Source organism: Dromaius novaehollandiae, chromosome 8 (genome assembly GCF_036370855.1).
Source record: "Dromaius novaehollandiae isolate bDroNov1 chromosome 8, bDroNov1.hap1, whole genome shotgun sequence".
NCBI classification, from domain to species: Eukaryota; Metazoa; Chordata; class Aves; order Casuariiformes; family Dromaiidae; genus Dromaius; species Dromaius novaehollandiae.
Genome location: NC_088105.1, coordinates 32,280,265 through 32,302,900, shown reverse-complemented (window position 1 = coordinate 32,302,900; position 22,636 = coordinate 32,280,265). Strand labels below are relative to the sequence as shown.

Sequence of the window (22,636 nt, the reverse complement as noted above, 5' to 3'; positions counted from 1 at the left end):
ATGAAAAAGGATCACTTGCCAGTGTCCTATGCCATATATGCTATGACGCTGCCATTTCTCTGTCCACAGCGAAGGACCAGCTTACCTCTCCTACTTTCTCTCCTTTTGTGCTGTCTCTACAAAAGCAACCTCTTGACTGGTGATGAAAGACTGGTTTGAAGGCAGATCTTTGACACCATTTACGAGTCAGCAATTATTATGGCATTATCCCTTTGCCCCAGAATCAAACTTACTTCACTCTCCACGAACCATGGCTCAGTTTGCAGTCCATTGTTTTGGTTCCCTAGATGTGGATGTTGTTGGGGCTCTTGCCCAGTTTCCTGCCGAGGCAGCAGGGAGAGGGATGGTACATGCCATGTGATGCAACCTTGCTCCCTCCTCCTGCCATGAGAGCAGGGGTCTGCTGGTGAGCCATCTGCACAGGGCCTTACTGGCATGCAGGCCTTCTGCCTTGGTGGAAACAACACTTCCCTCAGCACTCACATTTTATTGCTGTCACTCATGTTCTTTATTGTCAGTATACTCCATTTTTACCACCTCCGTTCTATATTATTCCTTCTAGTGTTTTCCTACGCAGCAATCTCCATTCACGCTCCATGCACAGCAGTCCTGGTCTTTCTGTGACAGATCTCTGCTTGGCTCTACTGTGCTGGGCTCTATCACATGGGGGATGTTCAACATACAAGAGTGGCTATGTTTTTGCATAGGAATATTTGCATCGCCCCAGATATATGGTCATCAGCTGCTGTAGATGGGACAACCACAGTGGAATGACTGAATTGGGTTTTCAGCTTTTACCCAGTGATACAGAAATCTCATTCAGTGTTTCTGAAGAAACTGGCTGTTTATCAGCTTGTTGCTTCCCTTCTCACTAAAGACTGTAACTGAGAAACTTTGAGCCAGGTACCTTTACGATATGACTTGCAGTTCCAGTTTCCTCCTAAAAAGCACAGGGAACAACACAGGAGAGAGAAGCCTGTGCTAGCAGCTATTGGAAAAAGCCTTTTGCTGAGTCTGCAAGCACTGCTCATGACTGGGAGCTCCAGCCCCTGCAAGTTTCAATCTTCTGCCTTTTATTAACACATCTCATCAACTGCACCCCAGCCTGTGCCCTGCTCTTCTCCAAGCCTGGAGCTGCAAGGAGTGAGAGGGTCCTGCTGTCATTAATTCTGTACTGCCTTAGCAAGAAAAGAAACCAATGAAGAAAACTTGGAAGTGCGAGAGGAACAAGGATAAAATCAGGTGGTGAAAAGTTTGGAAGGACTGGTTTGACAGAAGGATGTATTTCCACATCCCTCAGTTCTTCATAGAATTTGGAAAGGTGTGGGAAAGGCACCTTCTGTATTAACTACATCACGGGAGTGATGGCCCCATCTGGGTACCCATGTGAGCCCTGTTTTGCGGCTGGCATCTCGTCACTGAAATCTGCCTGAGTCAGCAGGGGTAACTGCAGCTCCTGCTCCCCCGGGGGAGACAGGGGAAGGCAGAGTGAAGACTGTGCCACGATGCAAGCTAAGCCTCGCATTTATTTCTAACTTCTGAGCTCAGCACTTCCAGTACATTTCATTTCCATCCCTTGGTTGTGATCCTACCTCTGCTGGGAGGCAGAGATTGAATTGCATCCTGTAGTGTTTCTGCAGGTCCTTCCTTCAAGACTCACACAGCCAATGTGTTACACGAATTGAATGGCAGTGAGACACATACTGATCCATGGAATTAGGAAGTCATTAACGACATGAGACTTGGGATCTGTGGAGTTGAATGTAGGAGAGAAATATATGATTAAAGTGATCTGGAAATATGACTATGGTGCTAGTCAGGTTGGACAAGACTACCAGACTAGGCTATAGATTAATTATGTCATGATTAAAGATGTGCCTGGGACTTAGTAAGGCAAAGACTGACTTTCTACGTTTTTTATAGCAAAACTTACTTTGACACAGACAGCCTCTGGAAAGGAATAATTATAACTGTATGTTTGGTTCGAATTTGTGAGTGGTGTATAAAGGCTCATAAATGATTAAAAGATGTAAAATTTGTTACCACATTACTACTATCTGGCAGCCAGGGGCTATAGAGATTTAGAAAAGCTGCTCGGTGCAGTCAGAAGTGCTCAGCTGGTTTGCTGGAGAGCAGTATGATGGTGTCACCATCTGTTTCTTTCTAACGGGAGCCTGAGTACGAAGCACAGCTGGAACGCCTGCCAGAAACGTGGTCTCTTAACACTTCCGCCAGTGTCTTCACGTGGTCTAGATCCTGTTCTTCCCACACATACAATTTCTCCCTGCTTTTTTCATATTGCAGCTGCATGTGGTCTTGATAGAAAGGACAGATTATCATCCTTCACTTGCAAGCTGCAACATGCTTACCTCCTCCACTTTAGACAGTCTTGGCATATTCAGGGTGGTTGATGCACAGGAATACCAAGACATTTCCCATCCACCCAGGATGACAACATGGATATTTCTCTGCCTAAGGCGTGATAGTGTTGAGTTCTTCTTCTTGTTGAAGCTGTGTGGGTAATAAAGGCAGATATATCCAAAATCAATATTTATTACTGCTACAAGTGGTTTGATGGAAATAGGTCAAAGCCCTACTCGAGCTCTTTTCTTCATGGTATATATATATATATATATATATATGTATATATATATATGCAATTGTAGTTTGATTTAGATGATGCTTTGGATGGATGGATGGATGGATGCTCTGAGATATCCCACTGGGTGCCTAGCTACATCTCTGGATACCTAAATATCTTTGCAAAACAGGCTTTAAGTCAGTTTAAGTCAAAAGTTTAAATAAGATGCTCTGGTTTTGGTTTATTTGTTTCCAAATCATGTGCCTTGCAGGAGTTGGAACTGGCTTAAACGACACCAGGTTTGCTATGCAGCCTTTAAAATCTGACCATTAATTCAAGTACTTCAATATGGATAGAGTGAGAATTTGTAGAAAGCACAGATGACCCACAGTGCATAGCTTCCCTACGAGGGCAGCAGTAGTCAAGCTGCTGGTTACACATTTGAACATTTCCTTTAAGCACTGAGGTTTCATATTAATACTGTGGGGGAGATTTAAATATACAAGTTAGAAGCTCCACAAAGCGCACAGTGGGATGGGGAAATGCGGAGGCTGTTTTCAGCAGTCCATGATCTCTGGGCATCATTTTGGCTGTCTCCTAAAATATTTCCTGTTTCTGTGTTCTCTACAGAAAACCTGCAGCCTCTCCAGGAGCGCAGGCCAGGCATGCTCACTGCCATGACCTCACGGCAGAGGCCTGCACATTTATCACCTCTCCATTTCGACAGGGCTGTAGAGCGAGTCCTGGGAAAGCCCCGTGGCGCTAAGTAATGCCTGTCTGTGCCGGTACAGCTGGATTGCTATGAGGACCACGAAGACAAGAAGCAGAACTGCCACCGGCTGAGAAACATGGGAGATGTCACCAGCTGGCCAGACTGTAGCCAAATCCATTGCATTTGCCAGCCTCAGCACGATGTTCTCGCAACGCTGTTAGGCAGCGAGTGCCTGGGAGAGCTTCTGCAATACTCTGTGCTCCTCTCTGGATACAAGGTCAATAAATCCTGTTGTGCTCATTGCAGGGTTGCGTGAGTCAGGCTGTGTTGCAGGTGGTTTCCCAGCACTCCCCTATTTCAACAGCGAAGAACCAGCTCTCAGAGCCAACAACAGCCCATGGCTGACTCTGCTCTCAAAACAAGGCTCGTTGTTAGAGGAAACTCTGCATTGTAACACAGAGGAAAAGAAGGGCAACTGGATCCCTGTCACAAAACAGAAGTGAACTATTTACAACTGGAAGAAAAATGGCAGCCCACATCCATGCACACCCACCTTCTCAGAGCTTGCTACATGCTCAGCACGTCAGTGATGCTGTAGTGACTCCAGTTATTTCCTCACAAGCTGCAGACAGAAATCCATGTCAGAGTGGGAATCCTATGATGTTTTTTGTTAGCTCGGGATTAAGAAAATTCTAACCGAATTCAAGACGAAGATGAATGGCACATTGTTATTCATGCACATAGTGACTTTATTTCTTTTAGCATTTCTGCTGTTTAAATTAGCTGTAATGGGGTATTACTGAATCATAGCAGTCACTGTAGGGCAAACTGGAGGTTTTGCTGACAGAAGGGATTAATTCATGGTTTCGGTGCCTAGAGCACCATGACATATAGAGTTGCTCTGAGGCCACCTTCATTGTGACATTTGTCGTGGGCTAGTAATATGTTCAGAGTGAGAGAAGAATGACACAGCTTACCTGTATTATGCTTACGTACATTACGGGAATCCTTCATGCATTTAAAATTAAAATTGCACAAAATCTGATGTTTGATATAACCCTCTGTGGTCCCTTAGGAACAGATATTAAACATATTATTGCAGCAGAAAGAAGGAAGAGAAAGAGGGTTTCCGGAGCTTCTCCTAAGAAATATCACAGTGACCTACTCGTTGGATTAACCTCCTCTCCTACAGCTGGCTTGTGCATCTCCCCTTGGACCATTCGGCACAAATTTCCTTTTCTCACTAGATGAATTCTGCCATGCAGCCAATGCTTAGACCTATGCCTGAGATAAGCTGGCCTGGTGAATTAATTTTTGCTGGTCTGCCCACCAGCATGGCAGTTCCTACCGCACTACAGACTGAGTGAAACCCTGCACTGGTGGATTGCGGGTGCTTGGGAGAGCCTGGCCGTTCCCCATGCTGACCCACGACGCAGCTTTGAAGGTGTACCTTCCTGCTCTCCATGACCAAAACGTTGTGTGCTCAAAACAGCAGCCATTAACAGTGCGCGTGGTGACATGGTTGGTGTGAGGACAAGTGGTGAGAGCTGTGGTTGTGAGAGCTGGGTTGTTCCTATCCCTTGCTCTTAGCTCCTGCAAGCGAGTTGTGTGGCTTCATGGTTAAAGCACTTGCGGGGGGGTCAAACAGTGATCAGTCCCAGATCTGCTACTAAGATGCTCTATATCCTACAGAAAGGAACTTCTACCCCCCCCCCCCCGCCCCGCCCCAGCCCTGTATCTGCTCTATCTCTATAAATTCTAGTTTTATGAAGACAGGCACTGACTTAGCACATGTTTTATAGCAGCCTGCACAAGAAGCTTGAATTGAGGCCCTGTCAGTGCCACCGTAATGCTAATAGCAACAGTAGCATTTGGGGTTTAGCAGTTTTACACTTTCTACCCCAGTAATGCTTTCTGCAAAGGCAGAGGATAGCTCACTGGTGTACCTGAGTGCATCTCCAGGGTACAACTCGTATAACTTCATCATCTTAAAAAAAAAAAAAAGAGGAGGAAAAAAACAGGTTCTAGCCATCATCATTCTTCCTGTGCAGCTCCTAAATGAAGGTTGCACATTGGACTCTTGTTCATTCAGCTAACTAAAATGTGGGGCAGGCAGGGCAAAGCAGACAAACACAGGGGCAGGTCCCTGTGCCCTTTGGCTGCAAAAGAGGGGGCAATTAAAGAGAAGATTAAGCAGAGGCAGCTGAGCATAAACCCTGTCCTTGCACGTCCCACATGTGAGCAGGTCTTTCTAATGCTGCATCAGCCTGAACAGCGGCTTTTTCAACACCAGGAAACATCCTCTTCTTGCCACTTTGAAGGCCAGTGCTGGTTTATTCTTTGATGGTCCCCATCAAAGCAGATGCTCGGGGGGCCTAGTCGGCCAATGCAGGGGATCTGGGGGGACCCAAGGGATTGGTTGTAGGGTCTGAGAAGAGATGGCGTGGTGCTGGTGCTGGGGGCCTTCCCAGCAAGGAGGGCTGCGGGGCTAGGCCTTGGGGGGGGGGGGGGGGGTCCACGTGCAGATGCTGGAGCAAGCGTGGCCTTTGCAGTAATTTCTCTTATACAATCAGCCAGGTTCTGGGCTACACTAAATCAGCGCAGGCTGAAATTAGCAATGCAGTATGATTCACACTGCTGGGAAACATGGTCTTGTCTCTTCAAGTTCGTGTGTTTTCTTCTTGTCTCTCATTTCTAAAGGATATTTGTGATCAAGCTGGTAGGCATCAACAGTATAAACCAATGCAGCTGCTGTTACAGGCATAATTATTGGTTTATTAAAACAAAATGACAAAAATGACACAATATTTTGTAATCTGATCAGAAGTTAAGAGCCCAAACTATAATCAGTGCTTTTAACAAAACAGAGATACATTGGATACAAGAAAGAGGTCTGACATGAACTGTTCTTGTAAGGCCTCATAGAAGCACGATGCAAGTAGAAGAAGGCTCAAGCCTAGGCACTGAGGGAAACGTAGAGATCAGAGGACAGCTGGGAAAGGGTAATGGGGAAGGACTCAGAGAAGACACGAGAGTGAAAACAGAATTTAGTGAGGAAAAGACTGGCAGAACCTGCAGTTAATCCCATGCCTGTCTATCAAACTGAAAGTGTGTGACACGCTGCCGGGCCAGAAAGGACTCTTCAGCCGGTGGAAGAAGCACAGAAATCAGGAATCCTGATCCCTGAATCCTGCCTTGCATCTTTGCCCTGATGAAATATTGTCTCGTTATCTGGATGGTCCCTCCCCCCGGTGAAGTCAGCCCTTTCTCCAGCATCAGCGGATTTTCTTTAAATACAGGTGAATCCCATTCTTGGAGCGAAGAATGATCTGAGGTGTTTTATAGGGAGGATTGGAGAGATCAGGTGAGAGTTCGAAGCGGAGCAGGGTCAGTGCAAGAGCCACCTTCATCTCATTCATGGCAAACTGCTGCCCAATGCAGTTCCTGGGAGGAGAGAGAAATTCAGGGAATTCAGGAAACTGGGTTTGCACCAACCAAAGGCATGACAAAGGGCCCGACTTCCCTACAGCTCAGCCTCTCTCCAAGCTCAGCAATCCACGGGGAAATCTATTATTTATGCTTTTTGCCAAATATGATTGCTTATCAAGTTATCAAGTGGGCTGATGAGGGAGACTTCAGCGGTAGGCATTATGGTGGCATCTCCAGGAGATAGCAAGCCTTTTGTCAGGATGACTCAAACACTCCTCTACACTAGCACATCAGGGCCCAAAGTTTGCTTTCTGCTGGGTCTCGGAGTGCTTCCCAATAGAAATTAAAACAGCAGCACATGCTCTATCAGACTAAATAGTTTTCAGGGAAGGCTCAATTCCTCTGCCCATAACTCTTCTGAAGTTTGATGTATTTTACCTGAATCCAGCAGAAAAAGGCAAAAAGGCATGAGAATGTCTGCCAGATGCATTCTCGGGAGAAAACCGCAAAGGATCAAACACCTGGAAATGAAGTATGCACAGGAAGAAAAAGCAATTATTTAAGGGGGAAAGGAATTGACTGGTATCTTCAGAACTGCTGGATCCCACCCCATAATTTCTGAGCAATCCCATTGGAGAGAGGGGAAAATTTGCAGGGCTGTAAACCAAAGCTGGACAAATACAGACTAGAAATAATATTTATTTTGTGCTAAGTGGAATGAGCCATGGTAACAACTGACCGGGGGAACACGACCAGCTCTTCATCACTTGAAATATTTTAAATCAAGAGAGGAGATTTTTTAAAAAGTGCTCTATATAGAGTTAGAAAAGCTACAAGCTTGCACTTGGAAGGTCTATCTAGATAAGTCTAATGGTCCTTTCTAGTCTTTAAAGCTTCCAAGGTAGATTTGGGGAAGGTAGGAAGACGGGTATCTCAGAGAGGGCACTCAAAGGCACCACAGAAAGTCCAGCATATTTTTTGGACTGACACCCACCTTTGAGCCTCCACACCCATGACAACTTCCAAGCACATGGGGCTGCAGCCCTGGTATGCTGTCTACCAGGAATGGTTGTGGAGTTTACCTCAGAGGGACAAAAATATGCTTACACCCCAAATTTGGGCCTTTTTCTGGAGTGCTGTTTTCATTGGTCTCATTAAGGATCTTTTCTCTAAATGAATGCAGAATAGCAAGGAGCAGCTGTGATTTCCGTGTATAATAAGATGCTTTTGGATGACTGCAGTGCACACAGTGATGCCCTCAGAGCCTGCCTGGGTAAAGCACACTCTGGCACCTCGTCCGAGGCACAGACATACAACACAGACATACAGGGACCTAGCCCACTCCCAGGAGCACAGGCCAAGGAGAGGGGTCTCCAGTTCCATGCAACATGGGCATCACTTGTAGTATTTATTGCTCCCAGATAAGAGGCTATGGATATACAGATACAGATTTCTTTGCTATCTAGGAGGCAACATGTGGATTTCTGACCCCTTTGTTGCTCTCTCCTAGCTGACTTTTACAACACTAGGAAGGGACTTCAGTTCAAGATGGACTGGAACTCATAAAACAAACTCCCTTGGTTTCCACTGAGCCTTGCAATGGTGTTGCCAAGACAACTCAGACATAGCTAGGACTAAAACAAAGGAACTGGGATGCATCCGTATGATCCAATTCTCCACCCGTAAGCTGAGCAGAATAATCTTTTTGTCTGTTAGAGAGAAAGTTTTTTGGAGCCCTCTATCTTACCAGGTACCTAACAGAAAGGCCATGCTGCAGTCCTAATGCTGCTGTCTGAACATACTTTTCAACAAACCTCAGAGACTAAAACAAGGCAATCATTTGTCAGTATGCATAAAATTCTTGGGGGCTGTGATTCCTGTGGGCAAAGATGCTCAGTACCGAAAGGGCTCTGCTACCCTAATAACATATGCAGAAGAAATTTTAGAGGAGACAGCATAAAGCAGAAAAACTATTAGAAGGGTAAAAGAAAACTTACCAAAGGATCTTTCCATACACGGGGGTTTCTGTGAATGAGATAAATGCTTATTGCAACGACTGTGCCTGTAAAGCAACCAGAGAGTAGAAAAGAGCTCAGTGACAAAGACACTAAAGTGAAATTCTGCAGCTTGCTTACACAAAGGTCTGTCTAAATCATCACTGTCTTCTTGATCCACTTGAAGCCAATGAGAGTTTTGTCACTGACTTCAATGGAGTGGGTATTTCATCCTACAAATTTTCCTTTTGTTTACTTGTCGGATTCTGTAGGCAGCCAGAAGGTGGAAATTAGCAAGGTACTTGCATCGTAGGTACATCGTCTCCCCCACCGAGATTGCCTTCTTCTATGCCTATTAAAACAAGGAAAACCGCAGCACAGGCTAATTCTCACTCTGCAAGCCAGAACAGGATTATTTCCTGGCAACTTGCTGCAGTTCACCTGCAGCTTTGCCAGACTTGGTGAACAGCTGCCTCTTTCTTGGCCAGGATAACAAGGGGCTTTTGACAAAGGCGTAGCTGGTGGCAGGACAGATGAAATGGAGATGCCACAGCACAGCACAACTATGGTGGGATGCTGCACAACGCAGACCGCAGGCTATTGATGGTATATGAAGGTACCCAGTCTCCTCTCTAAATGTTTGTGCCTGTGATAAACAGGTCACTTAGGGCTATTGCCTTTGCTCTGTTGCAGGCATAAGAATATGCCTGATGTCTCAGAGGAGAATTTATCACTGAGATGTAAAGAGGAACTGGGATTTGCAGACCTTCTGGCAACGTGCGTCCATCATGGAAGGTGATGGGTTTGCTGAGCTGCCGGGACACACCGGGTACTGGAGGGTAAAGGCGAAGGCTCTCCTTGATGCACATGGTGGTGTAAGTCATCTTCCCCAGGTCCTCCCTGAGGGGACGCAAAGGCGGAGGCAGGAGGTGAGTCACATGCTCCCTCTCTGCAAGTACAAATCTTGCACCCACGGCCACATTGGACTTGGGACCATGCAGGCCACAGAAGCCAGCCCCTTGCTTTTGTGGACCACCTTGCAATAGATGGTTAGTACAGAGAGGCCAACAGCACACCTCTGAACAACCTCAAGAAAACTTACCACCGAAGTGTCTCCCGGTCTCCCAGAATCCCCTGGATCTCCTCCCTGCACCGTGCCTGGTGCTCTGGGTGTGATGCCATGCAGTACAAGATCCAGGAGATCCCGCTGGCTGTGGTGTCATGACCCCCAAACATGAACGTGTCCACCTCGGCACGCAGGTCCTCATCGGACAGTCCAGCTCCATTCTCATCCTAACAGCCCAGAGACACCTTCAGTGGCCTGGATTAACCCAGGAGGGGACATTATATCCTTTCAGCTATTGCAAAGCAGGATCATGATTCCCCTGGGATACATATTAACCAAAATAAATTTCTGCTTAGACTGACTCAGGGCCCCTTTTCCTTTGCTTTTAAACACCTTTGTCACCCTTTTCCCTGCATATTTAAACCAGCAAGACTCTAAAATCCCTCTCCTTGTTATATTCCCCAACAGACACTACCAACATTTCAGAGACATGGAGGGGAAAATTGGACCATCTTGCCTCCTTCTCAGCTGAGTATGGCTGGGGACTCTGTTTTAGGCTGACTAAAAGTGGATCTGTTTTAATGGCTCTTGTAGTCCCTAAGGACTCTGGTGTTTTGTGCCAGACCCTGCAAAGACTGGATCTTGCATCCTAGTGCCCTGCCTGGTAGATCATGTCTTCTCATGGCCATGCTGAACTGTACACCCACTCCCCACCACTCACTTTAGCACAGAGAAGAAGGTCCAGGAAGTCCAAATGTCTTTTCTTCTGGATCTTTTCAAATTCCTGCTTATCCTTAAGAGACTCCTTTCTCTCTTGGATCACCTTCTCTGAGTAAGAAAGAGTTAAAGGTTCAGTAGCAGCAGGAGTTGCAGAGCCCATGCCTCAAAGGCAGAGCTCACCCAAGGCGAGGAGGGAATCACCATTCAGTTTAGATGCAGTTCCTCACATCTCACACTTGTTTTTCTGCACCCTAGGCAGTTTTGTGTTTTCAGTGGCATGGCAACAAATCCTGTGCACATTGTGACCAGTTGCAATAGTGGATCCTTTTCTGTAAACTTCTTCTTGGTCTACCACAGAGTCCTTGGCCTATTTTACCCACCCTACCTGCATTTAAATCATGCATGGCCTGGAAAGGAAATCATTCCTTCCACTGGTATTGTCTGCAGCACTGATGCCTCCATCTCACCACTCACTGGTGTTTTAGAAGGAGTATTCCCAGAGGGGAATTCCTCTGCCTCCTCCATTAGTCCCGTTTAATAAATCCCAGGAATTGTAAGACCCCTGTAAAGCTTCATGCCCATCATGAGTCATTGCTGGAAGTTGATTCTCTAAGACTATATCAGCACTACAGGGTGAACAACAGGTCTGAGACTCAGTATAAGGACTTGGAATCCCCTGAGCCTGCTATGCACATACTGGATTTACTGGTACCATATCCAGGCAACCCAGGTCACACAGACTCCCCTTGAGAAGCTGGTTTCTCCCGGTTGCTGCCATCCAGCAAGCTGTGCTCAAGCTGGCATCCAGCACCGCTGGGAGGGTGCAGAAGGCCAGTGAGTAATTCTGTTGAGGAAAGCAGGCATCCACCTGAGCTGAACCAGCATCCAAATGTGCCCTTCAGGCAACGCAGTGCCAGATCTGTGGATCACAGCAAGCTGTTCCCTGCTTCAGCACACCGCAGCACTGCATGGAGACTCCAGATCCTTGCTCTGAGCCTCTGGGCAGTATAATTGCATTGGCAAGGAGGTGAATAGATAAACTGCTTCTAGTTGCCACACAGGCTCTCATAAAGTTTAAATACTTCCCAGCTCTTAATGTATTTCTTTAGGATGGATGCAGGAGCAGTGTCAGGAGATGCAATAGATGCAGTGCTTGGACCGTGCTTGCTCTTTAGAAGGCTCTTTCAGCCTTCACCTGCCTTGCAGGAAAGCTTTGGGAAAGGATAAAGAAAAAGGAATACCTGTGTGCTGGTGAGCGAGCTGGCAGGCCTTCCTGAACCGGTAGCCCTGGGGGCTGAGCCAGTAAATGAGATCGTTGTGATAGGGGAAGATGCGAAGTCGCTGGTGCACCAGGTAACAGAGTTCGTACACAGCCTGGATGTAGCTGTTTTGCCTGGGAAGGGAGCAACAGGATTTACACTGCTGCATGTGATGGGATGTGCAATATATACCAGCCTGCAGTCCCTGGTCCTCATCCCCTCAGGGTCCATGAGAGGTGACAATCAAAGCAAGCTATCCACACCATACTGAAGCCCCCCCCAGAGAACCCCCCAGGGAAAAGCTGTTAAGGACCTGTTCATGCAAAAGAGTTGTTTGTTATCTGCCTCTATCCTTCTACACACTGGACACCATTGCTGGTCCACCACAACCAAGTATAGAGCAGAACTGCTGTTTCGAAAGCAACAGCCATCTCTGACATACAGTGAGTGACAGTCCCATCCTCTGACATGGGGAGCGGAGGAATGGTCATTTAACAGCCAAGAGAGGAGGGACAGGCCTGCATGTACTCAATACTTGCATCTGAGGAAGGGCTGAGATAGTATTGCTACTGTTAGAATTTGAGGTAAAATGACATCAGGAGGACTTCCTCAAGACTAGAAGGCTTCTGCGCATCTATTTAGCAAGTACTTGCCCTAGGGAGCCTGGAGCCTGAATGCACAAAGTTTGTAAAATTATCCACCTCTTACATAGGGGAAACTGAGGCACAATGCATTAACTGACTTGCTAAGGTTGCTCAGAAGGCTGTGGCAAAGCTGGAAAACTCTTAAATCCAAGTTTGGTGAGTTTCCCCCAAACTAGCCCAGTCTTTGCTCTTAAGATTGGAAGGAATTGGACACATTTAAAGGTAATAGTGTCCTCAGTGCTGCCTGGACACATGGGAGCAGTGCTTGAGACACAGCCACATCTGCAGATGTGTGTGTGCACGGGCTGTTGAAAGTGAATACAGAGATACACACACACACACACACACACACATACACGTGCTTCTACATTAATATGGGATAGGGAAGAAGCACTTTCAGGCTGCCAGGAAAAGGGGATTTCTGTACTCTCTTGTCACTGAACTGTCCTGCTATTATGAGCTAGAGAATCCTTTAAATGAAGATGAGATTATCACGACAAGCAATTTGCACACTGCCCTCATGAGCTGCAAACTTTCCACCGGGACTTGGAGCATCCAGCACTGACCTGTTGGTCTGGCAGTTGCTATGACAACTGAAGGCACATTTCATGATGCTATCAAGAGTCATCAAGCTGACGTGCTCAAAGAGCTCCACGGGTCTCCCATCTGTGATCAGCTTTTCCCACTTATCCTAGTGCCCAAAGGAGATGGAGATGAGAAAGCAAAAAATTGCTCTGCAAGATCTGCCTTTACCCTCCAGCTAAATGAGCGCTCAGCTAGTGATACATCCCAGACAAATGGAAAAAAGGAAGAGGGTCTCTTAGTTGCTGCTGAAATCCCAGAGAGGGGAAGCCAGAACCCAGTCTGAGCCTCTGACTTGCTTGGGATCAGTCACTTTGGTGACTAGTCAAAACATGGTTGGGTACAAATAGCCTTTTCTTAGCTAGTCACGGAGGCTGGTGGGCTGCTCTTCGCAAAGGAGTGAATTTCCCCCCTGTTCCCTGCGGATGGGGTGTCCAGGTAACGACACAAGTGAGGCATTACTGCTCTGTGAGGCTTCATTGCTGGGGAGGTCTGGGGTCTGTGCGCAGCTTTCCAGTGTCAGCCAGGTAAGACTGAAAAGACGATGCCTGGCCTCCCAGAAGGCCCAGGTAGTCTGCTCTGGACCAGCTCTGGCTTACCTGCAAGCTCTTGGTGACTGACAGGGGCCAAGAGTGAGGTGCTTGATATCAGATTTGTCTCAGACACTCTTGAATACTGGTTAGGCAGTGGTGGTGAACCCCAGCACACCCTGCCCTGGGTCAAAGGCACCCCGGGAGATGCATACAGTTTATGCGGGCATGGGGTTCATCGAGCCTGCTTTTTATGGATCTGTCTCTCAAGCATGTATGACTTTGGTGCGTAAGATGCAAGCTTCTGATTAAGACTTCTCCGGCATCCTACTGTCTCTCCCCACAGTACTTCTCCAGCATATAATATATGAGCTCCAGCATTTAATATACAAGCTCTTTTCATGGAAGATCCCTAGAAAAACTATCAATGGTGTCTCTCTCTGTTGTACGAGAGAAAGGAAACTATTCTGACTCCTCTGTCCCTTGGTTGCTGTAAGGAACTGGTGGATTCAAAAGCTGAGAAAGGGCAAATACAAAAAGGAGCACAGATGCACCTGAGCTCACACTGCACAAAACCAGGCTGAAAAACAGGGGTGTGTATGCACAGACTTATGTCTTTAGCATATATAATGGTTGCCACCTGGTGGCATGTGCTAACCCAATAGGCACTTTTTGCACTGTCTGCAAGCAATTATAAATTGCCAGGCACGGTAATGCATTGCAGAAGCTTTCCCGGCTCTCTTCCTAGCCCCCCAACCCATGTCTGCCACCTTGGACTGCGCAGTTACTGGTCACTGGGGACAAACATCATGGGAGTTTGGTATTTTTAAATGATTCAGGGTGGAAATACAGCTCAGGGCCCCCCTTATCACTGCTCTCTGTCCTAGTGGTTTGAACCCCAGAGGCATCCCACCAAGACCACCGGTGACAGCAGGAGCACAGCTCCTGAACTCTGCCAGACCGGTGTGTGGGGGCCATGCTGCAGGGACAGGGTTTGCCACGAAAGAGGCACCCACAGCAGGCAGCCGGGGCAGGAGGTGCAGTGCAGGGCAGCACAAGGGCATGGCACGGGGTTTTGGGGAGCAGAGGACTGAGGGAGGCAAAGGAGAGGGAATGGATCTTGCACCCGGATTCCTGCTGGTCCAGAGACAGGTATGCACAAAGCCTCGTGCCCCAGACTTTGTGATTGAATGGGCTTCCAGCCTGCCCAGCATCGATGGATGACCGGCGGTGCAGTTCCACTGTGTATTAGGCAAGACAGGGATTGCAATGCAGACTTGGGTACAATGACATCAAATGGCATCTTCTAATCTTAGATCACAGTGCAGCTATCCTCTAACCTTTATGTTTTAGGGATTTATTATTAACCTTTAATTACTTTGGCTTTTCATTCATATAAATGCCTTATAAGGAGTTGCGGTTGGGGCTGGGATTACACACAGTTTGGAGATGATGCTAATATTAATCCTGAAATCTTAGATATACTGCCCAAAGCAATAACAGAGACACAGTCACTCTCAGAGAAGCTCAACCTGCTAATTCCTTTCAGCTCACAGCTAGTGACTTGCAGCAATTCAGAAGGCTAAATCACCAAGCCAAAGCTTGTCCTTACAATTATCAGCCATTGCAAGAAAACTGATCCAGCAATTTACTACTAACCAGCCAGGATCAAGGAAAAGAAAATAGGACAGAAGAGAGGCGCAGGGATCATTCCTACCAGCATCACGTTAGTAGACTCTACCATCAGGGCCACATAAGGTTTCAAGACGTCATAATGAAAGCCCGGAGTCAGAAGTTTTCGATGCTGGTGCCATTTCGGCCCATGTAAGACCAGTAATCCATTCCCTGGGGAAACACAGGCAATGGAGTTTGCATCACTTCAGGTTTTGATAGCCTCAAGCAGACAGCTTCCATGTGCCTACAGACATAGCATTAGTCTGTAAGAAGCAGAACTAAATCTCCTGTCTGAGCTGCTATGAGAGACTATTTCCAAATGTTGTTTCCATCTCTAAGTTTCACCATGGCTGATCAGAGCCGTGCTCCACGTAGTGACAGACAAGCTGGCGGGTGACCCAGAGCAAAGTGAAACAAGAACCTCATTGAACCTTAACCACAACTTGAAAGGGCATTTTCTGGAAACCAAGAAAAGTTTTCTGTTTTGGCTATCTACCATTTCCTGCACCTCTCAAGCAAAACCAGATGTGACTGCTTAGAAGCACTAGTCAAACGTTGTGCTCCCGTGGCTCTCAGCAGGACCAAAGCTACACAGGGCTACCACCAAAAAGGAAACAGCAATGTTCCTAGAGCCAAGAAGTTCAGGTAAACAGATTAATTTGGCATTGCTCTTCTAAATGGTGCTGCTGAATCTGAGTTTCTCCCATGGACTAAGGGCATATAAGTGGTTAAGTGGTTCTCATTTGTACATATGTCTGGTGTCTGAACTTTCTTTCCAAGAAGCATAGAAAAATAGCATTATTTAGCATCTTTTTCAATAAACATGATAATTTCAGGAAGCTTTTAGCTATAACTGTATCAAGGAACAAGCGCAATGCTGTTTATTTATAGTATGTTCTCGACTAACTTCAGAATCATTCCTGGTAGCCGAAACCCTGGGAATACATACCAATCCATGGAATAAGGTGTTTGTAACTCATGTTATCCTTAGGATCTGTAAAAAAATCCATCAAGAAAGAAAAAAGAAAACAGTAAATATTTCACTAGTATCAATCCACTCATTTGCTCCTTAAAGCTTACTCTGGGATACAGCTTTTGGTAGGGTATGAAACAGAATTGGCAGCATCCCTAAAGAATTAGTCAGTGTTTCACAACAAACGCTGTTTGGCCCACACGGGATACCTGTGTATAAGAGCAGATACAAGGACTGGAATAACAACAACATTGGTAGTTTGAGGTCAAATGAATATGCTGTATAATAAATGATTAACCCTCCCAAACTGCACTGTTTATCACCTTTCTCTTAGGTTGCACTAAACATACTGCTCCATAGTATGAGGCAAGGCCATGAGCCAACTTTCACTGTAGCTGACAAAAAAGCTCCCAGCGGTTCTCTCTTTCTTGGGATCGGGCACCAAGAAGATACACTTTTTATGGAGCTTGAGGAATTCTGATTTGCTAGCAAGAGTGAATGCTGTTTGAGCAAACAGGCTTGGTCAAAACCTGGCAGTCCCTGCTAGCGAAACAGCAGGGCAGAGCTGCAGAAGGGACTGTCTCTAGATGCCGCAGCCCACAGAGGGTCACACGGCTGTGTGCATGAAGCACCCAAGGTTCAGGCACAAAGGACTGGGACCCAGATGAATAAATGATAAAGTTGGATGCCTTTAGATGATTTCTGCAAGACATCCTATCTGTGAATCCCCCTTTGCTGTGAACTGCTCTCTTGGCATAGGTAATTTGCAGCTCTGCTACTGTTGCTCCACAGTTGAACACATCATCTCTTACCTGCTCTGGCAAACAGAGCCCTGGCATAGTCGGGATCGGTGACAACCAGGAATGCCGTGAAACTCCCAAACCAGAAAGGGTGAGCGTGTGAGTACTTTTGTGCCCAGATCTCTGCCTTCTCCAGAATCTCTTCTTCTTTCAAAAACTGTAATTGTGGAAAAGTAAAAAGAGAAAGAATACTGAGACTGAGCAAAAAAAGAAAACAGAAACGAAAACAACACATTGTCTTAAAAAGCTGAAGGACTTCCTGCATCACAAGAACAGGTAATCGCAAACAACGTGTGATCCCTCTGGATCTGCATAACACAAGAAGTAGAGATGCTTGTTATTTTTAAACATCATATAAAATAATTCTTCCATCTGATTCCAACCATGGGGAATACCTCTATGGACAATGGCATACCTTGCCTATCAATGCATGTATATTATGTGCTCTTTTTGCACAGACCCTCCAGAGAGGAATCAGATTTACCCCAGACAACATCTGAATTTGTGACACAAAAGTATGTTCTCACTCACATATTGCTGAGCAATTAGCACCCTCCACTCATGATAAAATACAGCAGCACTTTATGGCAGCCAATTGCATTGCTGTTTTGCCTGCTGTGGTACAACCATGCCTTCTGACCAGGAAACCTGCTCCACAGTTTCCTCTAGCCATTTACATGGAGAAGGCCAGATAAAATTCAATAGAATGAGTCTAAAGTCACCATTGGAGTGTACAGAGCAAGGGATATTGGTTAATAACCTCAGATTAATATTTCTTGGATTTCCAGAAATTGAATTTAATATGCAGCGGAGAGCCATCCTGCTCCCAGAAAGATTCATCTCTGGTCCCTGAAGGTTTCATTTTGAGAAATATGATCTCATCAGAATTGTTCAAATCAGCAGCACTGGCTGGTTCGTCCTTGGAAAGTAATCCTTGTTTCATAGCTTTTATAGCCAGTGTTGTTGTATACTAAAGAGGCGGTAGCCAAAGAATTAGTCAGAAGTCTCGGTGGAAAGGTCCAAAGTCACAGGCAGAGAAAAGAAGATCAACCTTTTCCCTGAACAAAAACTTAGTCTGCCAAAGTTGGCAATCTGTCCAGAGATCTAATCTAGCTGTGACAAAGCACAGAGGGAAGGATTTTGGAAAGCTAGTGCTGAAACGGCTGCTGCTGCTTTGATTTTAAGCTTGAAGTTTAATTACATTCACCATGTGATGAATTTGATAATTAATGCTGGTGTAGAAATTAGCTAGAACAACCCCTACTTACAGAGTTCAGTGAATGCTTGCTCAATTACTTTATTGATGAGTTATCTCAGTTCAACCTTTAGTTTGGCTAGGTTTGTACTCAGATAATCAGTGATGTCAGGCTTCTCTCAGATAGGAAGATCAGGAGGCGACTGACCCAGGGGAGAGGCGGCAGGCTGTCTTCCAGGGGACTAAGCAAAATACACAGACGGCACATCTATGCTCACTCTCCAGTCCAAGCCCACCAACCATCTACCCTGCAGGGACATGTGGCCTTGCTCAGGCGCTGAGCTCTCTTGACCGTAGCCAGCAAAACCCATACACCAGCCATCCTTGAAAAACTGTCCATACGGCCTGAGGGACTGCCTGGCCTGAGCTCCCTTCCTACCGCAGACTCACCGTGGATGCCTACGGCACAGCCAGTGCCTGTCCTGCATCTGGCAGAGTGCCTTTGCAGAGACAGCCCCATGTCCGATGGGCTACATGAAGTTTTCATTTATTCAACTTCTTTTGTCCAAGTTCAAGACTTTGGACTCGCTAAGGAGAAACATAAATTTCTCTGGTTACAGCTTCCAAACTGACCAAATTTTCCTTGAAAAGAAGGCACCTCTCCTTAGTACCCATCTGCTAGCTTATACCCTTGGCCATGTCAGCAGAAAGTGGACTTGGCATTGTGCTTTTAGTGTAGTGACACTACAAAAGCACTAAAATTCCCTTTGAGATGGCTGCTTGTATTTCCGCTTTTCATGAAATAATAGGAAGCGTAAACATGGTGGAAGCAATTGGGAGATGCTGAATGAACCTCATTGTGCCTGGATTTCTAGGGGTGGCAGAAGTCCGAGGAAGAGAAATCCTTGCAAGCTGCCTTGTTCTTGGGGCACCAGCATCCAATTTGATCTGTGCTAGAGGTAATCATCCTCTTGCTGGCACAGAGTGGAATGGCTTCATCTGAAAGGAGAGACGACGTCAGGGTGAATAACTTCTACCTGTTGTGCAGAGCACGTGCAGGGAGCAGAGGGTTTAAAGTCCTGCAGGTTGAGGATGAAACTGAATTGAATGCTCCTACTTTTCAAACCAATGCTCCAGATATGAGGATGTGGATAAAAAGCGATCACTTTTACTTTTTCTTCCCTTGGGTGATTTAAAAGATAAGTATAACCCTTGCTTGGTTCTAAGGAAGAAAGTTAATAGCCTGATCTCATGCTGAAATGAAAGTCTTGGAATGGATCCCACATTAAAAGGATCCAGAAAGAAGCCCCTAAAGGTATTTTTTAATGACTACGCACTCCAAGCAAATGAAACTGAGAAAACAGAGGAGCTGAAATCTGACCACTGTGCTTAGTCAAAAATAGGCTTGCTTTCCTCTACCAGGTGCTAAAACAGGATAGGTACACACCAGAGGCTGCCAGCCTTCCTGGACCCATGGGCATCTTGCCTTCTCTCTTATGATTCCCAGGAATTGTTACCACAGGGAAACCTGGTTGGCCAACTCAGGATTCTGGGTTTTAACTAAGTCGCATTATCCGCTTCTTCTCCAAACAGACCTGAAGGAGATAGAATAGCTTTACATAACCTCTCCTGATATTTGAAACTAGTTTCTTTCATACTGGGTGACTTGGGTAAGTACAGACTCATACTTAATAGTGCCTTAAAACAAGCAATAATGTATTCCCAGGAGAAATAGCTGAAGCATGTTACATATATTTGAGGTACAAAATTGATCTGATAAAAACAGGGTTTGAGCTGAATTAAAACTGGTAATGAATTATTCTAAAACAATGGACTAGAATAGGAAATATCAATGTTCTCCCTAAATATACCTGTTAGGCCCTTCCATGAGATCTTCCTAACTGTTATAAAGGTGTATGTAAATTTTGTATTAGCATGTCACTAGAACATTTACAACTTCTACATGGGATTAATGAACTGTTGGTCCCAAGTGAGTTTAGCAGCATTTAATCAGTAAGACTAACAGGAATTCTCCTTCAGCAAATACTGTCCAATGTAAAAGTTGAACTGTGAACAACTTAGCAATGATGTGAGTGAGTGAGTGATCAGCAAAAAGGTTAAATCCCATTCCTGTATTAATTGTCACAACTGACAAAATGGCAAATGTACTCTGTTCAACTGCAGTTGGCAATAACTGGCATCTTCTTCTTATAAAATACCTGTAAATCTGATATGTGATTTTACGTAGCCTTTAGCATGTACTAAAAAGACTTTCACTTCAGCCAATAAATAAAAGCAGCTCATTTACATCCTATGGAGCTGCAATAAGTTGTGCAAATATGTTTGCAAAGGCAGCAATGCTGATTTGTGCAGGCCAGTGCACATCTCAGTGAAAAGTCATCCATGCCATGAATGCCAAAACAAGTCTTTCTTCTTTATATAGGCTTAGTTAGTCATGGGTTTAATTCAACCTTAAATGAATGTGATCCGTGTCTCCCATGCTGGACTCTATTTCTGGGTTGTGTCTCGCAGCTTAAATGAGACTCAAAATGATCAATAGTCTGTCTGTCTCGTTTGGCTGCGGAAGCGATGCAAACCTGAAACAGGGACAAGGCGTCTGGGAACGCTGGCACGGATGGGAACGCTGTGTGTCTGCACGGGAATCACAAGGAGAATCGCAATGGCCGTGCTCGGATTTCCACAGCAACAGAGATGTGAAACCAGAGCCTGCCCTGAGGTGGGGTAACCCGGCTCCACTGGCTCCAGCGGAGCGATGCTGGTTTACACCCCTGGACGACCTTGTCAACGCCGCGTTATATCATTGTCTTCTTTACTTGCTAGCTGGTTATTACCTCTTTACACCTCTCATTTTTCAGTAACCTGTGTATGCTGCTTTTCCATCACCCTTGCATACAGAGAAAGCAGTTTATCTGGCATAGCAGAAAAAGGATACCCAGCTTTCCATTAGCCCTGGGATTAGGAGAAGGAATTCTCCCAGGTGACAGGGACAATTCCCATCAATTATATTTCCCCCCACTTGGGGCAACTATTTTACTGGCTTTGGTGCACCTAGGTCATTTCCACAGCTCCCTCCATCCCACATTGGAAATGCAAATCCAGCTCTTTTCCTACCTCATGAATGTGTCCAAAGAGCCAGTGGGTCGGGTGGCCTGGGAACTCGACAAACGCTTTGAGCAGCTCCTTTCTCCTGTGGTACAGCTGGATGGCTTTCAGGAGCACACATGTCAGGCAGAAGACGGCGGCCAAGTGCAAAACCCGGGAGACATCCACACCGAGCCAGGATGGCTTCATCATTCTCTCGAACTCAGCGATCATCTCCGCGCTGCTGCGGGTGCCTCAGGCGGACACTGAATTCGTTGTTCTGGCAGCCTGCTCTGACTCTGCCTGTGCGCTGCACGTTCAGCCAATGTTATGCAAAGGGGCAGGTTCAGAGTCCAAGCAGCTACCGAATCACGACAGCCCTTGTTGGGAGGAAAGCATCCAAGCGGAGCATCAGAAATCGCACCATCCACCGGCAAAAGCGCTCAAAGCTGCCGCTTGCAGCAAGCACAGATTTTACACCTTGTCTGGTTCGAGACCACAGGGCAGGATGTCCGCAGGCACTATGAGGGGTCTGAGCTGAAGAGCAAGAAAGAAGACATCGCCACGTGCTGCTGGGGAGCTGAGGGTGCTGCGACCCGCAGAGCGAGGGCACCGAGCTGCTGGACATCGCAGGCGGAGCAGGGTGGTGCAACCTGCCACGTGCTTCCCTGCAGCCCAGCCCGCTCCTCACGCACGGTCTGGGGCACCTCTCTGGCCCACTGCCCTGAACATCGGGTAGACTTGCTCTGCTGACACCATGCCCTATCAGCCGGCTGCTTCTTCTGCGTGGGAAGGCAGTGCAGGAGGCAAGGCACCGCACCGCGCTGCGCCTGGGGGACACCGTGTCCCAAGGGACCTCACCAGCCAGCGAGCTTCCCTGCCACAGCCTTAACAGTCTGCCTGCAGTCAGCTTAAACTCCCACTTTGGGCTCTCTGCAGCATCTGAAATCATTTGGGCATGTGATTCACCGGGCTCATTTGTCACGCTAAGGGGATAGTGCTGAGGAACAGCATCGTCCTGCTCTACCACGTAGCCCAGCCCCGGCCCACTTACACTGTCCCTTCTCCCTCGGCATGGGCTTACGGTTGTGCTCAAGCACTGAGCTGAACGGGGCTTTGACCTGGTATGGCTCTGGGCTTATCCTCACCCTACTGATCACCCGTGCTGTTCCCTTGTGCACTGACGCATGGAAAACTTGCAAGGATTGAGTGTGATCGGGGCCTTCTGGGGGAATAAGGGAGCCCTGCTGAGGGACAGCACCTAACAGATGGTCTCACAATGCTAACAGGTATGGAAAGCCATCCTTGGGGAATATTGTTCCTTTATACGCCGTTCTTGAGGCTCTTAGTACAGTAAACCTGAAGGAGAAAATAG

The 22,636-nt window shown here is 46.5% G+C and overlaps 1 protein-coding gene across 1 annotated transcript; it reads right to left on the bottom strand.

Annotated features, from left to right (window-relative positions):
- Nucleotides 1–6,047: 6,047 nt before the first annotated feature.
- LOC112985730 (cytochrome P450 4B1-like) lies at nt 6,048–21,582 on the bottom strand. The gene is made up of 12 exons (XM_026104572.2): nt 21,292–21,582; nt 16,977–17,121; nt 16,141–16,185; nt 15,235–15,362; nt 12,972–13,096; nt 11,744–11,895; nt 10,504–10,610; nt 9,819–10,009; nt 9,483–9,616; nt 8,720–8,784; nt 7,161–7,243; nt 6,048–6,737 (listed from the first exon to the last, which is right to left on the bottom strand). The coding sequence occupies exons 1-12, from the start codon at nt 21,493–21,495 to the stop codon at nt 6,569–6,571; spliced, it is 1,548 nt and encodes a 515-aa protein (XP_025960357.1). The 5' UTR covers nt 21,496–21,582; the 3' UTR covers nt 6,048–6,568.
- Nucleotides 21,583–22,636: the final 1,054 nt, after the last annotated feature.

Coding starts and splice junctions, on each gene's coding strand:
- LOC112985730 (XM_026104572.2), bottom strand. CDS start 21,495: ATGATCGCTGAGTTCGAGAGAATGATGAAGCCATCCTGGCTCGGTGTG. Junction 11,896..12,971: donor AGCAACTGCCAGACCAACAG/GTCAGTGCTGGA, acceptor CTCCCTTCCCAG/GCAAAACAGCTACATCCAGG. Junction 10,611..11,743: donor GCTCGCTCACCAGCACACAG/GTATTCCTTTTT, acceptor TTTCTTACTCAG/AGAAGGTGATCCAAGAGAGA.